We start from the raw sequence: 17084 nt of genomic DNA, 5'->3' as shown, positions 1-17084 counted from the left end.
TGCAAAAGAAAAAAAAAACATGATTTCCGAATTTTTGAAATGATACATATGTAAAAACCCATTAAAAAATGTGATATGATTGATATCAACTCCCAAGCTTCGATCAAAAATGCATGAGAAACCTTAACATAGATTGAGAACACTCGTTGCCCACTGCCGCAAGAGAGGCCATGAGAACATTGCAGAAGGAGAATACTCATTTACTACCAATTCACAGTACAATTACAAGAAACATTGATATCATTCATGAACAGTACAAGCTGAGGTTGGAAGGAAAGGAGATAAATATCAGAATTATTGTACACAGGCTGAAAGAAATTTGAAGGACATATAACATATAAGAGATTAGATGTACAACAATGAAGCACTGTTATAGACTAAGAAAGCAAACACTGTACTATGTAGAAACTGAGAAAGCTCATGTTCAAGTTCCCATCCGCATTGGCCGAGCTGAGTTGCTGATTAGATTTTCTCACTATCACTATCTAAACCCTGCATAGAACGAAGATGTTGACTTAGCTGCCAAATCCATTACTACATCTTGCTATCTTTAAAGAAATAATTGGCATGTGATGCTTTTAGATAATGATACAACTTTAAGTATAATTGCAGCAGAAATTTATCACAGCATCGTGGGATAGGCAGCATATGGAAATGTCGATTAATGATGTGGTTTTCGGTCATGAAAAGAGAGAACTGGTGTCCTCCCTCTCGCTGAGAGGGTACAAGCAATCTCTCTATAGCTCATCCTCCAAAGAAATCTAAGCAAGCAGGTAAGTACACCAGTTTTGTTGTCAACAGAAAAACATAGAAAAAAGTGGGAAAACAATGACTCAGGCAATTACGGTTATGAAAGAATGTTCAACCTAAAGGGCAGCACTATCTCTACAGAAACAAGATTGTAAGGAGAATCTGATATAGATTGCAATAAATCTATAGCAAGGGAGGGAACAAAAGATGCTCATTGGTCATACAGAGAAGTGACAATATGGAAGACCTTAGGTGTGGTGTTGTTAGCTAGCAAAGAACCATGAAATACGTGGAAACAACACCAAATATGTGGGGGCAAGCTTAGTCAATGAGTGCATTTTTAAGAAACAAAAAAGAAGTACAATGTAGTGATTCTCAAAATAATAACCAACTTTACAAAGGCAACTTCCATCATCAAGTAGAAGCAGAATGCATAACCAAATAGTATCACTTGGATAATCATAGCACAATCTCTTCTATGATAAAAAAGCTACAAAGAACATTCTAGTTTGATCATAAAGAGCAAAAGTTCTTGTAGCAACTAGAAAAACATGTTGTACTACAAAATATAAGAAATTTAAAAGATTCCAAATTTGCAAGTGCTGCAAATTTACGAGATCTCTTACCGAGGTGCTCCCAATCTTATCAAAATCATCATCCAAACCATCTTTGCCATCATCTGTACCAGCATAAAATTAGTATAAAAAGAAAATGGAAGTAGCAGTCTAGAATATTGCAAAAATATTCTTCTTATACCTTTATCTATAATGCCAAAATCAAAAAATGTGTAGATGAAATGTTGCTTACCGAGACCCTCATCATCACTTCCAAGATCTCCAAGAAGAAATGCATCCAAATCTTCTGCAGTTAGTGAGGTAGAAGATTTTGGCAGTATCGTTTCTTTTGCGTCTGGTAAAGTAGGTGGGAGAGCTGTTGGATTTTCCTTGACACTATCAATTTGCTTTTGTTCTTCTTTCTTCTTCAACTCCTCCATGTACTGCTTTTCGTAGCTGATTCATTGTAAGGAGAGTTCAATAAGTAATGAAAAGAGTTGCATCTTTTGCTTTCATTGCCTCAAGGGGAGTTCAAGTTAGTGCTAAATACACATGCATATGAAGCAACAGAATTATAATATAAATTTACAATATTGTAGTTAATCGAACATGCACATTCCAGTTTCAAACCTCAGCATGAAGGAGTTCAACTCCATGCCAAGTAAAACAATGAATTGAAGGAAGCAATGACTAATCATATGCTAAAACACTTGTAAACAAGCCTCTGCAGTTAAGACAAATTGAACCATCTAATGAAAGTAATATGAAGCTAGATTATTGTAAAGCCTATGCTGTATGTACCAAAACTTGTCTTGAAAAAACTGAACAATCATGAATTATAACCGCTTCTTGTTTTTAGCCCATTCATGGAAGTACAGGTAATAGAGGCCACGGCAGGTTAAACATGATACACTACCATAAATAAGACAGATCAGTAAGACCTTTGCCTTAGCATGAGATATAATGAAGTCTTGCATACAATACTTTTTAGAAGATAAGTTGATGCTAAAGCCAAACTTGAATTGGACATAAATTAGTTCCTTAAGATAAATATGAACATACGTCATAGAACATATCATATTTTATGGACATGATACAAAACTTAATTGGAAAATATCAGATTTCGTATTTTAGAATGCCTATTTTATGTTATTTGCCTAGCTATCGAACAACAGCTACAAAATATAGATCAAGGATTGAAAAACCGAATGGTTTGATGCAGTTCAGCTGATATTTATTAGTCCAACTATCAACCAGTATGTATAGCAACCCAAACTGGACGATCCAGTCCAGTTCACTATATATAACACCCCTTTTTGTTTCCTTTTAACCCCACACTATGGCAGTGACGTGATTCCTCACTAATTTCCTCACAAATCTGCTTTCCACCTGTCATTTCACTGCCCACGCACCCGTCGCCCATCACTGCTCACTGCTCTTCTTCTTATTCTTCCTCCCCTCCTCTCCCTCCCCTAACATATCACGATACATTCTGACGTAACGATACATTAGAATGGACCAGACCCATACCAATCCAATAACCAAAATTGAATTCCGTGATTCATATGCCAAAATGCTTTATGATTATGCATTATCAGCATAAGTCCTTTATCACCATAAATATTTTAATAGTTAGATAATATTGTTATGTTTCAAGAGAGAGATACTCACAGAGCCACATGACTATCCACAAGAATAAAATATATCCGCCAGAATTTTCTTTCCTTCATATATCGTGGGCACAGTTCATACCTGAAATTTGATATTTCCTGAAATATCAAGTAATTTAACTATCTGATGAGCTTCAAGTTAAACAAAGAAAACATAAGTTAAGATGTCATTGCTGACATTTTTTTAACAAGATTAGCATACACAAGGAGGTAAATTATGAGATATATTTTTTTATGAAAAGCTTCTGTGAGGGTTGAAAAAAAACTAAAGCAAGACTAGAAGCTATGAATTCCAGTAAAATTCAATTACACAACATCAGCTGTCTGAAAAATATTCAACAGGCTTGTTATTCTTAAGGACAATACAACTATGAACATTTGGGGATTATGGCTTTTTGTTGCTGGTGCTATTCACATTGTAGCACCAAAAAACTAACTTCAGCAATCTCCAGAGCTATATTAGGGCAGTATTGGAACCATGATTTTTTTAAAAAAGTTAAAAAAAAAAATAAAAGCTTAACACAATTTGGCATCTGCTAAACAAACCCCAGCAAGAAGTATATGTGGGATATGCCTTGCGATCATAGAACCTTATGGATCATACCCTCCTATGAGTAGGCCTCTCTCACTTATATGGGGCTCTTCCAAGTCCTGGTCAAGAATATAATCATTACATTTGGAGTACTTACAATTCAAGAGAATCACTACCTCATTCCATTTCCATGTTGTCTATATCTCTAGGATTAGCAACTCATATGAAACAAGCATTGAGCACATATATGAAACATTTGAAGTTGTAATAAATCTTTTTGTAATGGCTTGTAACTATTTAAATTGGATGATTTTTTTTCTAGATGTTATCACTTCTGTGTGTATATATATTGGAATTGTACTTGATACATGAAGCCTCTGTTGGGCTAGGCTTAATGTGCATCACATTGCATATAAGAAGCAAATTTTCAATTGGTTTATAGGACTAGATGAGTCTACTACCACTATCTTGGACTTTAAGTATTTTAGGTCTCATGATTTTGGGCCTTGCAGATTGATGGATCAGTAATCATACAATGCCAAATCATGATAAAGTTTATGCCAACCTACTGCCAAAGGAGAAGCAAAGATGTAAAATATGTTTGAAAAAAGAAATTAAATCTAACACAAGGAAATACCTTCACTGTTGACAGAACAAGGGTAGCATGTCTTGCTTGCCATTCACTAAGATCCTGCCTCACATTCGACACAGTGGGAACGTCTGATGTCTCCGGCTCATCTACAGAAACAATATAGTGAGATTATTCATTGAACTAACTTCAGAAAAAAAGAACTAAGAGATATTGTGATTCTACAGAAGACCGAATTGGTGCTTCTCCTTAACAACCCAACAACAAAGAACTATCACTGAAAGAAACATCAAGGAAATTCTAAATTATCACTTCACAAAGTTATAAACACGTCAGTTAGAACAGACTTCAAATGCCACATCAATTCCCTGAAACAGACGCCGTTAAAGCATAACAACGAGCACTTTAGCTATCAATTAAACTCAAAATCCATCAGATAATCTAACAAATCACATCAAGTCTGTCTTTTTTACTCGAGAATTCCAGTCAAACAATAGAAGGAGTGTTGTAAAACAAGAAAAATGAGAGAATCCGACGACCTCCAGAACATAGATTAAGAAGGGAAATGCATAAACGAATAAAACTGATTGACGTCAGGGGAAAAGCAAGGATCTAGGAAGCACCTTGCATGGGGAAATCCCTGAAAGTACTGATCGTGATCCCCTTCACGAACTCCCTCAGCTCTTCGGTGACCCCGAACCTCTCGAGATCCGACCTGGGTTCAGGGACAACAGCCGCATTGGACCCCTGGCCCAGGGTGGGCGGCATCGGGATGGGGATGTCGACCGCGAGGGTCTTGATCTGTTCGGCGGCGCGGAGGGCCTCGGACCGGAGCAGGTCCGCCTTCTTGGCAGCCTCCGAAGCGATCTCCTTGGATTTCTTGGCCGTCTCGGAGACGAACTCCTGCGAGAACCTGGCGGCCCCCTTGGTGAGCTCCTGCGACCGCTTCGCCGCCTCCTTGGAGATCTCCTGCGACCGCTTCGCCGCCTCCTCGGCGAAGCCCTTCGCCCGCTGCCACAGATCCATGGCCAATCGATCCGAGAAGGAAGAGGATGATGGAAGAAACGAACAAAGATTGGATTTTTATCGAAGGAAACGAAGAAGCAAGATGGGATCCGAAACGAGGACGCGCTCTAAGATACGAATTAGTGATCCAACGCCGACACCGTTTGACTCGTGACTCGTGACTCGTTAAATAAGCAGTAGTTGTGCTACATTTAACGTCGTAATTATTATATTTTTATTAAGAATTACAATGAGTGATTTTTCGAGATAAACCACATTTTCAAAATACTTAAAGAGAATCTCAATTCTTACAATATTTTTACATTGTGCTATAGTGTTTTCAATAATACTGCAACATAATATAAAAATATTATGTTATACTATTTTTATACTAAGTCATAGTATTTTTCTAATATTATTGAAAACAAAAACACTTTGTTACAATAATTTTGTGTTGTAGTATAGTGTTTTTAAAACACTGTAACATGATACAAAAAATATTATAAACACTATAATTTTACAAGATTTGTATAAAAACACTGATGACTATAATTTTTCTAGTATTGTTGAAAATACTATAATACAGTGTAAAAAATAAAAGAATTCCATCTATTAAGCAAAATAAGAAGGTATTATTTTGAGAATTCTAAAAATAAGGATTGCTTGTCTTAAAACCCAAAAAGGACTCTTTCCGAGAATGATGTCACTCAATTATGTTATTTTTGGTCCAATAATAAAAAAAAACAACTGTGACTTAAACCAAAAGCACTATTCAATGACACCATAAAACTCAATTTGTGATTTAGTCCAACATGGAGAATTAGGATTGGAGTCAAACTCACATAACAGTTTCTCCCTCACCCATTCATGCTCACTGCTATTTGGAGTCCGATTGCCTGTGTAAGAAGAAAACAAACTGACATCAATATCAAGGCTAGAATTTGTGTACCTATAAAGAAACTGCCAACATGGACTCTTTGAATGCTGGATAATGTGTTGTGGCCCAGATTTATCTCGATGATTCCATAAGCATTCTGGTTCAAAGTAAATAAGAAAATCACCAAAGAAATTTCCAGAATATGAAAATACACAATCTCCTTTTGTTTCAAGAACTAAGATGATACAATTCATACGACAGCAGAAATAACATTTACAACTTAAGCACATGTTAATTTCACTGACATTCTCCATATGTGCCGCAAGCTTTAATTCTAGAACCTCGATTCGGTTCATCAGGAGTACAAGGCTTAACAGCTTACGAAAAGAAACCACAGAACAACTGTAGAGAAGTAATACTGAACAACAGATTTTGCTAGTCAACTTCGAGGGGTGTGAGGCTGAGTAATTAAAGTAGGGCATAAAAGGAGATTGTGTTTGAGGAGGAATCTGGCAGCACTGGACAACTGTGGTTGGTTGGCACTCGAACTGAGCAGGTGGAAGCGATGGTTGTGTTGCATACTGTATGGGAAGTGGATGGAGGCGGAGAGTCGCAATAACAAGTTCAACACAGTGAACACTTGTAACAAGCAGGTTGAAGAATTATACCCAGCAGACTTCCCAGGATTCTACAGAGCTGAAGTTGAGAACAAACAGCCCGAGCACCAAATGAAGCTGACTGCAGGCAAAGATGAGATTCAATTCATTTCCACGGCAATGCAGCAACAAGAAAAATAAATGGTAGAACAGGAACTAGCAGTTAGACAAACATAAAATGTATAAATGGTTTAGATATACATTTGATCCATCCTTAACCATGAAGTAGGTTTATACAGCTTTGATTTCTATTTAACATGGAACAAAACCTGTCGAGCTGACCTTTTTGTGTTGAAAGATGGAAGGCTTCAAAAGCAAAAACTTTCTTCCTTCTATTCTTCTGACTCTTTAAATATAAAATTATGTCTCCAAATTCAACCTACAACTTCTCAATTCAAGATGTATGAGAATGTGCAAGAGCCACAGACTTTCATTCTTATCAAAATATGCTGCACCTATTCCCTTCTCTCACTATTTTTTCTTAAAATCTTGGAAATGTTGATCACTATGTCACTGTAATTTATTTCCAAATAATCGTCAGTTGGCAATCTGATTCAGCATACCTTTCTTGTGATGATGATCACAACAGAACTAATGAGCTGTACCTTTCTAATTATCCCTCTCTTTTATGGTAAACCAAATCTCAAGCAATGGCTTCATTTTCCTATACTTTCCATATGCTAACTTATCATGAGAGGATAAGAACAAAGTACAATAGAAAACCTCTTTTATGGTGAATCGAATGTCAAAGAATGGATATTTTTTCCTGCAACTGTCCATATGCTAACTTATCAAGAAAGGCCAAGAACAAAATCTAATTAAAAAAAAGCACCGAAAGGTTTTATTTTTATCACAACTTTACAACTTTACCTGGTTATCAATGCTGTGTAAACAATAAACACACTGAAGATATTACTCATGCAGTGGTAAGTCTAGGGCACATCAAAAAAATAGAAAAACTTTATTCAAATTCGGCACAGAATAATAAGTTCATGGCTTTTTCTGCAACAAGATTGAGGAAAGCTTATAGTTCCCATCAATCTTTAAGGTCATAATATAGAAGACAAAGTATGAAACTATGAGTTCATACTTAAAAATTGCAGCTTGGTGCCTAATTAAGTAAATATAAACAAATGAAATCAAGCATTAAAGGTGGGATATACCCATCATCATAACTCAAGTCTACAACTCTGTTAATATATTGTCACCAAAAGGTAGTCTTGCCAAACCTCAAGATCCATGTGAGAAATCACATATGATGAATCAAAGAGCCATTACCAGGTCATGATGGTTGGTTCAGGTCCCTCGTGTTCAGATACAGACAGCTCCGCCTACTAGTGAAAGCTGATTTTATACAAATGGGAGAAAACCCAGCATAACTCTTTTCAGCCTTTGCTAAGCCAAGATTGATAATATACTTTAAAAGTTCATGCTTCTGAGCAAAAGGTTGTGCAGCAAATTGCTGGATTGGTATCCACTGCATAAGATGAATAAATTCTTAAATGTCACATTTTGGGAAATTATATAGTAGTTTATGCATATAATTTTACACATCATGATGAAAATAAATATGCCAATAAAGAAAATCAGGGAAGAGCTTTTCAACTATTAACCCAATCACACCCAGTAAGACAAAGGCAGTCAACTATAATAATCATTCCTTTTGTTACTTCATTCAGAAAAATGAAAGCACTCTTCTGAAAAAAAATGAAAAACATTTTCAATTAGAGCTAGCGAACGCGAGCCCTCTTCTCTGTACACAGGGAGTGTGGTATTGCTCCCAAGCTACTGCCATCCCTCCCCGCCACTGTCCTTCGCTGACACCTCTTCCTCCTTTCTCCTCATCCTCTATCTCCTCTTCCTTCTCTTCCTCCTTCATCCCCTTCCTCCTTCCTCCACAGCATTCCTCTTCCTTTCATCCTTCCTCCTCCTCTACCTCCACCACCCCTTCCTCTTCTCCTCCTCCTTCCTCTTCAAGACACCGGTACATACCAGTCCAGCAAGCAACAAGATGGGTCCGGTATGCGGATCAACGTTCCTTGATTTTAATTAATCATGTTCTTTCTACATAGCTTTGTTTGTTTGTTATATTTATTGTATGAATATAAAAAGTTGCTAGCTTCATCGAGTAGTTTAGAAATGGAACAAGTTACAATGAGGAATCAAATGGTGAAAAAGAATGAATAAGACCACTTGACGTCCTCATATCAAAGAGACAGTAGTCAACAAGACTACATGATATTATCATATTTGTAACTGTCCTTTACATCATTCCTTTTTTTGGCTGTCATTCCATTTAAAATATGACATAGAGGAAAAGACAAAGTATATAGAGTGATTGAATATGAGTATGCCTGGTATTCGTCAATTAGAAAAGAATACTTGAAAAGACCTAGCAATTCCCTTTATAGACTACGACATGCATGTTGCTATACCCTTGTTACTATGATAAAAAAAACCTCTTCCTTGAATAATTCTTTTACAAACAAAACTCCTTCAAGACTAGTTCCACTTGCAATCTGGGCATGATCAAGTAATCTGCATATTTCAGGTACCTTGTGAGCTATTTAGTCAAGGCTTCGAGAACAAGTAACAGTTACTTGTCAAATCAGTATCTTATTCATTTTAATCCTTATGAAATGTTACTTCATAAGAACTGCATTACATTACCTCAGCAGCCTCAATCTCTGAATCTTGCTTCCGGATATCAAATGAAAGCGGTCGCAGCATGCATATGAAGAACAAATCTGACTTGTTGAAGAAGGATTTGTGACTTTGCCTACGAATATGAAAACATAAAAAAGAATCATGCCATGAATTTCATTCGATGAAAACGTATCTATTATTTTTATTATGAAAGTTGCATGGGTAAAAGTTAAAAAAAATGTTAGAAACATCTGACAAGAACAGGAGACAAGATCGGGTAACACAGTAAATGATCTGAGAGAAAAGATACTGGCAATCTTAGCTAGAAAGGAGTCTTTAGGTTTTCTCAAGCAAATAAAAAAGTTCTAGGACTAGTTTAGGAATTATTGTCTTCAGTTGCCTAGGCTCAAAATTATAAGTTACAAAGACCTATTAAAGCAAAGTTAATAGAAACAGGTACAACCAACAATACTTTGCCAGTGAAGTAACTTTAGTTGACCGCTCTACCTGAATGCAAGTACTTCAATGAACTCGGTGTTGATCTGCCAAACATAGTACAGAAATGAATATGTTACTTTTGTAAATTTTCACCCAGGACTGGAAAAAAAAAAAAACACTGTCTAACAGATATATTCCTTCTATTAAAGCTTTGAACATACTCCTGTCTCTTCTTTGACTTCCCTTACTGCCCCAGCAGATATATCTTCACCCTGTTGAGATAGAAAAAGACTCCTGAAAAGTGGAAAAATGGGTGAACTAGAGAAAGTCCAATTTCCAGTTAGTTGTTAGAGGAAATCCTACCGGCTCTACAACTCCAGTAGGAAACTTCCATACGCCTGATCCACGGAACTTGCCACTTTTTTCCTGGACTGCCAAGACCTACCATATTGAAATTTGCAGATGTTAAATTGCAGTTGTCGTTATGACAATTTCATATGAAGCTAGACTTATAGCATGTAAAATGTACCACAATGTAGATTATGGACAACAAACCAAAACTACTTTAGTATTAACCATGAGTGAATATCTTAGCAATCAAAATATATGACCTGATGCTATTCTTTTTCATGTTTTAAGGATAATGTAAATTTAACATAGTAAATTATGCATGCAAGAAGAATTTTACTTCTCTTTTGTCATTCATCACAAAAGCACCAACACCCACACGGTGTGTAGCATTCACTGGTAATGTATTTTCAGTATCAGGGATCCAATATACAAGCATCACATAACTTGGCTCTGCATGGTGATACCGGAACCCTTCCTGCATCAAGATAAAGTTGCATAAAAATTCCAGCTTAAATGACTAAATTTTTATCAGAGTAGAATAGAAACACTATAATGCATCAGGATGAGTTCGAATAATTTATGCCTTCATGCCCTACAACTATTAATAAATTTACTCTTGTATGATATTAGGTTTTGCAAAATTAACAAACTGGCATCCACCTTATCTAACACACTGTGTCAACATATATTTGCAACTTATTGGAAACGCATGATTTGCAAAACAATGTGGCCATATAGGAAAATCTTCTTTAGATATAATTTAATATACATTTATTATATTTAAAAGATAAACCGGCCACCCTAATTGAAAAATAATGCAAATTACCATTGCACCCTTTATTCATGCCCACCAAGAAAAAAAGAAACAGACAAGATGATATGCCAAAGAGAAAAAAAAAAAGGTAGATTTTCTCAGTGAAGCCATGTTCTCCTATCCTGTCTCCAAACTGCTAGATATAGAAGCAGCCTTATTATTTAATCTACAGAAAATAACATCCAAAGTGACAACCTTGGAATAAAGGTAGCTTAAATCAACACATGTCCCTTGTCCTCCAAAGTGAAGAGAAAAAGTAAATTTGCTCAGAGAAACCTTGTTCGCCTACCTTGTCTCCGAACTGCTACATATAGAAGCAGCCTTAATATTTAATCTACAGAAAATAAAATCCAAAGTGACAATCTTTGGTATAAAAGTAGCTTAAACCAACATGTCCCTTCCTCATCATGTGTTTCTTTAGAAATTTCATAGAAGCATGTCTTCATAACAAAGAAATGATAGATCCTCTTTAAGTCCATAATGATAATAAAGATCCTCCAATCTTAAATCAACCATGCTCACATTAATGCACCATAATCTTATGATATTTTATAATCAAATATACACCTTAGGTGAATCTTCTTTTTGAGGTTAAAGTTGGAATTTAGCACAATCGTAGTCTTTTCTGTTACAGAATGAAAACTAAAAAAACTCTCTGCATGTACAGAACTTGAAATAGTTTACAATTTTATACCAATTTCAATGGGCAACACATTCAAACAGTGATATCTATTCTCGACCAAAGAGGAGGAGGAGTAACTAGTAGCCTAGCGTGCATAATTTTCAAAAAGCACTGTGTTTGACACTAAGCAACTATGAATATCTGTTAAATGTAACCCAGGGAAGGCCCTTCCAGAAAGAAAGTTATTAGATAATAAAAATTACCTCAACAGTAGGTTGAACAAGATTCGAAAGCTCAATTGGCAATTTAACCCAAACACCTTTCTTTCCCTGAAAGGTAGCAGTCAAACATTGTAAGAAAATGCATAGATGTACCATTATCAAGACAAAACATATCTGATGACAAACACTGGCATGCAGTAGGAAAATGAAAGAACAACACAGCAATTCTGATGACAAACACTGGCATGCAGTAGGAAAATGAAAGAACAACACAGCAATACAGAACCTCAAATATATGGGGTCAAGATCTGCTCATATCTATTAGGTGTCATGCTGCTCAAGGTGTTCAGTTTCATAGTATAATGCTCATGTAGTTTGTGCCAACCAACATGAATGAGCAGGGACCTTGCATGAATTGATCTGGAACCTCCACCATATTGCACTATGTTGACATAATTTGGTGTTATTTATAAGCCACCATAATTAGTCCTTGCAAGCACATTACATGCTGGTACAAATGACTGGATCATACAGCTTTAATGTTGCTACACCATCCAACATTCACATTCATTCTCTGATTCTTTCTAGCAGAGTTCCCTTTTATTTTTGCCCAATCGCACTTTCTTAATTGTGCCTTTGCATTTATAACTGACTGTTCGCATCTTACCAACCCATTTGTAGGTCTTACCTAAACATGGTTCGACCACCTTGAACAATTTAGTCCATTTTTATCCTCAAATTTTAGAAGCTTTAACTCAATGCATGTAGGATATAAGCATGGACCAGACAAGAACATTAAGCATCTAAATGGTGGAGATTGTAACACCTCAACTAGTCCAATCACTCCCACGTTAGAGGTGCTCTGTGACTGAGATTAATATATGTAAGTACTCACCCCTAAAGAAAAACTTCTGAGTGCTACTTTTAGAGGCCATGGTCCATGTGATTTTGGGCAAAAGTTGTAACACATTATTATCTAACGAAAGCCCTTTTCACCAAACAATATCTACAGAATTGTCACCTAAAAATCCTTGCTGATTCTGTTTTCTTTTACTTTTCTCTTTCTGCATCAGTTACTAGACTGAAATTAATACACATGAAACATTTACTTTTGTTCTCTGAATCAAACAATAATGAATGTTTATGCTAACCAAAGTGTGCTCCAAGTCAGATCTCCCAAGCAAAATGTGAGGAGAAAAGAAATTTGACTGTTTATGACTCATAGCTTCATCACCTGCTGCCTCCAAATTTCCAAGGATGCTCGTAAGGAGAACGCAAAAGTTCTGGAGTCCATTGGGTCCTTCATTTCAACAATGACACCTCCATGATTATCATTGGTCGCTGGTAATATTTCAACTTCCTCCCCCTGTTGAGCCGGTGCTGAGGTTGCAGTTGACGATGGATTTGCTCCACTCAGCAACGATCTTGTGTTGAGTTGGTTTCTGGCTCTACCAGGGAGATCTGGAGGATGTAAAGAGGATTGACCATTTGACATAAAGCTACAATTCCAGTGGGAGATAATTATAGAAAGCAACAGACTTTGGTGCTTAACAAATGCAAACAGCAAATAAATATATTTTTCTTGACTCCATTGGCAATGCAATAACTTTAGCAACACAAAGGTTCACTGAATAAGAGTAGCCCTCCATGCTGATGGGAGCACAAGAGCCCTTTTCCAACTGTCAGTTGAAGAACTACCACACCAATTGCCAACACGATGACACGTTTCAGATCATCATCAATCATTCACAAGGAAAGAAAGCAAGACCAGAAAGAAAATGGCGGACAAGATGAACCAATAAGAACACGAGAAGGTTCCATCACGCCCAGGAAAAATTGGTTTTGACACCCTCAGACTCACTTGGTACTCCAAATTTCCCCCCGAAGGAAGAAATCAGAAATAAGAGAGCCGATGTAAAGCATTTATCTTTCAAATTGTGGAGCAAGGTGTTAGTTTGGCAAGTCCCATAGTCCCACATCGGGAAAATCAGACTTGTTGTCTCGTCTTGGAACTATAAATAAGGGCCTGAGCTTTGATGTTAGACACACCACAAGAAGTACAGCAGGCATCACAAGAAAACCTGCTTATGGTTTGAAGTCTTCTTGTTTAGGAAGCTGAAGGTGTTTTATGACCTAGGAACATTTCCTAAGACATTTGTAAGTGTCCCTCTTTTATAATAGTAATTTGCTCCTCTTTCTTCCGTGGATGTAGGTCAAAGTCATTTGACCGAACCACGTATATCTGGTGTTCTGGTGTTTTGTTTGTTCTTGTCGCTTTTATTATTTCCGCTTTATTGTCTTTGTTGTGTTGCCAAAATTACCCTTTGGTAAATATCCTGGGGCTAGCTCTAACAAACTGGTATCAGAGCCTGGTTCTGAGATCTTTTGGCAACGATGACAATAACAAAGATTGTTGTCGAGAAATTCGACAAAAATGTCAACTTCGGCTTGTGGCAACTCAAGATGGAGGCCATTCTGGTTCAAGACGGAGTTGATTTGGTATTACAGGGAGCCAAGAGCATTCCAGATTATATGTCAAAAGAAGAGCTTGCGGGTATGGATAAGAAGGCCCGATCAAGCATCATTCTAAATCTCTCTGACGAGGTTTTACGGGAGGTAGCTACGGAGACTACGGCTAAGAGCATGTGGGACAAGCTTAAAGCCTTGTACATGAAGAGGACAGTGGAGAATCGTCTCTACTTGAAGCAGAGTCTGTATATGCTTCGGATGATTGAAGGTACATCTATACTCTCGTATCTTGATAAGTTTGATTCTTTGGTTATGGATTTGGAGAATATAGATGCAAAAATTGATGATGGGGATAAGGCTTTGTTACTCTTGTGTTATCTTCCCCAATCTTTTAAGCATTTCCGTGATACTTTGATTTATGGAAAAGAAACATTTTCTTATCCAGAAATTAAATCTGCACTGAAATCTAAGGAGCAGATAGACAGGAATATCACTGGGGAAAGTAGAGAGAATCAGGCTGAGGCTGAGGGTCTGGTTGTTAGGGGGAGAATGGATAAAAGAGAATTTGACAGTAGTAGATCTAAATCTAGATCTAAATCCAGACATAGAAATTTGGAATGCAGATATTGTCATAAAATGGGGCACATTAAATCTGATTGCTTTAAATTGAAAAATAAATTAAAGCAAAAGGAAAATTTTGTTGAGAAAACTATTGAATCCGCTGAAGTTAGTGTAGCAACTGATGAGAATGTTCGAAATATTTTCTCTGCTATTGATGACAGGACGAGGTCTAAAAATGAATGGATTTTAGATTCGGGTTGTTCTTATCACATGTGTCCCAATAGGGATTTGTTTTCCACATATGAATCTTGTAATGGTGGAATTGTTTTGATGGGCAATAATGCCGCATGTGATGTTGTTGGTAGAGGCACAATCCGAATTAAAATGCATGATGGTATTGTGAGGACGCTTACTAATGTTAGACATGTTCCTGATTTGAAAAAGAATCTCATCTCTTTAGGCACCCTAAAGGCCCTTGGGTGTAAATACACAACTGAAGGTGGAGTTATGAAAGTTTCTAGAAGTGCTCTTATTGTTATGAAAGCTTGTAGGTCTGGTAGCTTGTATATTCTACAGGGAACTACTGTCACAGGTTCAGTTGCAGTTTCGTCATCATCATTGTCTGATTCTGACATCACCAAATTATGGCATATGCGTTATATGAGAAATATTCGACCACCACAAAGGTATGCAAATTTGGTTGCATATGCTTTGTCTGTTGCAGAAGAAACAAGTGAAGTTGGTGAGCCTACTTCCTATTCAGATGCAGTTTCTTGTGATAATTCCGCTAAGTGGTTGATTGCTGAAGGAAAAGTCCTTGTTCAGAAAATTCATACGAAGGACAATCCAGCTGATATGTTTACGAAGCCTCTTCCGGTTTACAAGTTCAAGCAATGCTTGGACTTGGTTGGTATTCATTGTTGGTGATTGCCCGTTGGGGCTTTTATGAAGAAGGTGGAGCAAGTTTTGTTGGGACATGCCAAGGTGGAGATTTGTTAGTTTGGCAAGTCCCATAGTCTCACATCGGGAAAATCAGACTTGTTGTCTCGTCTTGGAACTATAAATAAGGGCCTGAGCTTTGATGTTAGACACACCACAAGAAGTACAGCAGGCATCACAAGAAAACCTGCTTATGGTTTGAAGTCTTCTTGTTTAGGAAGCTGAAGGTGTTTTATGGCCTAGGAACATTTCCTAAGGCATTTGTAAGTGTCCCTCTTTTATAATAGTAATTTGCTCCTCTTTCTTCCGTGGATATAGGTCAAAGTCATTTGACCGAACCACGTATATCTGGTGTTCTGGTGTTTTGTTTGTTCTTGTCGCTTTTATTATTTTCGCTTTATTGTCTTTGTTGTGTTGCCAAAATTACCCTTTGGTAAATATCCTGGGGCTAGCTCTAACACAAGGTACTAACTTGATACACAAAGAACGTAAAAAGACCATCTCGATAAAATTCGGAGAAGATGGACTAACTTCATACGCAAATAAATTCCAGTTTGACTTCCTAAACATAAAAACCATAGCAAAAATTCCCTCTCAGTAGATCGCAGAAGAATGTAAGATCTTAATAGTTAACGAGTCCAGCAGAAACAGAAGAAACAACCAAATGCATCATGCTATATACCGAATCTAAAAGAAGCAACGAAACAAAAACGACCACTTGTAAAGCTAATCCGAGAGGACAAGGGCTTCAACGGGGAGTTGGGGATTTTGGAAGATTGGATCAAACACCGCTTGGTAGGGAAGCAAAGCCCGACGGCTCCGAGTCCGAGCACCGGAGGGCGACATCTTAGCATGGCTACCTGCAGGAGAGGCGGAACTTCTCGGGGATGGGTGGGTGAGAGAGGGGGGCGAGAGAAGGGGGAAGGGGGGAAGGAATTGAAGCTACCCCCGCTCGATTTGAGGGGCGTACGTTGGAACTTGGAAGGCAGCCACACCACGCCTCTTTCCTCCTTCATCCCCTTTTCTATTTTTAATTTTTTTTCTGTATATATTATTTTTAATTTTATTTAAGGAAATGTATTTAGAAAATACTTAAGGAAGGATCTATATAATATTTTTTTAAAATATATTAATATCAATTGGTATATATATATATATATATATATATATATATATATATATATATATATACACACACACACACTTCAATTAGGAAGAGCAAATACAAAAACCACTTATTTTAAAGTACTATATATTATATTTTGATTATTTTATGTTTTTATGTATTGTGATTCAAAAATATCTACTGGTAGTCAAAGTTAGTAATGATTAATATTATAGCTTTGAATTTTTATGAGATATTTATGTTATGTTAATATTTATAGAGGCA

General features: G+C 36.8%; 2 protein-coding genes across 5 annotated transcripts; both read right to left on the bottom strand.

Annotated features, from left to right (window-relative positions):
* Positions 1-179: 179 nt before the first annotated feature.
* Positions 180-5265, bottom strand: LOC135644027 (uncharacterized). Of its 2 annotated transcripts, XM_065161396.1 has the most exons (7): positions 5083-5265; positions 4719-5049; positions 4144-4244; positions 2976-3073; positions 1558-1760; positions 1377-1429; positions 180-492 (listed from the first exon to the last, which is right to left on the bottom strand). In XM_065161396.1, exons 1-7 carry the CDS (start codon positions 5119-5121, stop codon positions 463-465), a joined length of 855 nt encoding a protein of 284 aa, XP_065017468.1. In that variant the 5' UTR covers positions 5122-5265; the 3' UTR covers positions 180-462. The 2 variants fall into 2 exon arrangements, with proteins under 2 accessions (XP_065017468.1, XP_065017467.1); XM_065161395.1 differs by having other exon boundaries at positions 4719-5263.
* An 884-nt stretch (positions 5266-6149) lies between these two features.
* LOC135585830 (nudix hydrolase 2-like) lies at positions 6150-16667 on the bottom strand. 3 transcript variants are annotated; one of them, XM_065161392.1, is made up of 10 exons: positions 16377-16667; positions 12960-13186; positions 11768-11833; positions 10406-10543; positions 10081-10158; positions 9939-9989; positions 9787-9821; positions 9304-9412; positions 7912-8110; positions 6150-6715 (listed from the first exon to the last, which is right to left on the bottom strand). In XM_065161392.1, the coding sequence occupies exons 1-9, from the start codon at positions 16546-16548 to the stop codon at positions 7916-7918; spliced, it is 1071 nt and encodes a 356-aa protein (XP_065017464.1). In that variant the 5' UTR covers positions 16549-16667; the 3' UTR covers positions 6150-6715; positions 7912-7915. The 3 variants fall into 3 exon arrangements, with proteins under 3 accessions (XP_065017464.1, XP_065017465.1, XP_065017466.1); XM_065161393.1 differs by having other exon boundaries at positions 16410-16667; XM_065161394.1 differs by having other exon boundaries at positions 16484-16624.
* Between the last annotated feature and the right edge of the window lie 417 nt (positions 16668-17084).

Source organism: Musa acuminata, chromosome BXJ3-8 (assembly GCF_036884655.1).
Source record: "Musa acuminata AAA Group cultivar baxijiao chromosome BXJ3-8, Cavendish_Baxijiao_AAA, whole genome shotgun sequence".
Classification (NCBI taxonomy): Eukaryota; Viridiplantae; Streptophyta; class Magnoliopsida; order Zingiberales; family Musaceae; genus Musa; species Musa acuminata.
This window is presented reverse-complemented; position numbering and strand designations above follow the sequence as displayed.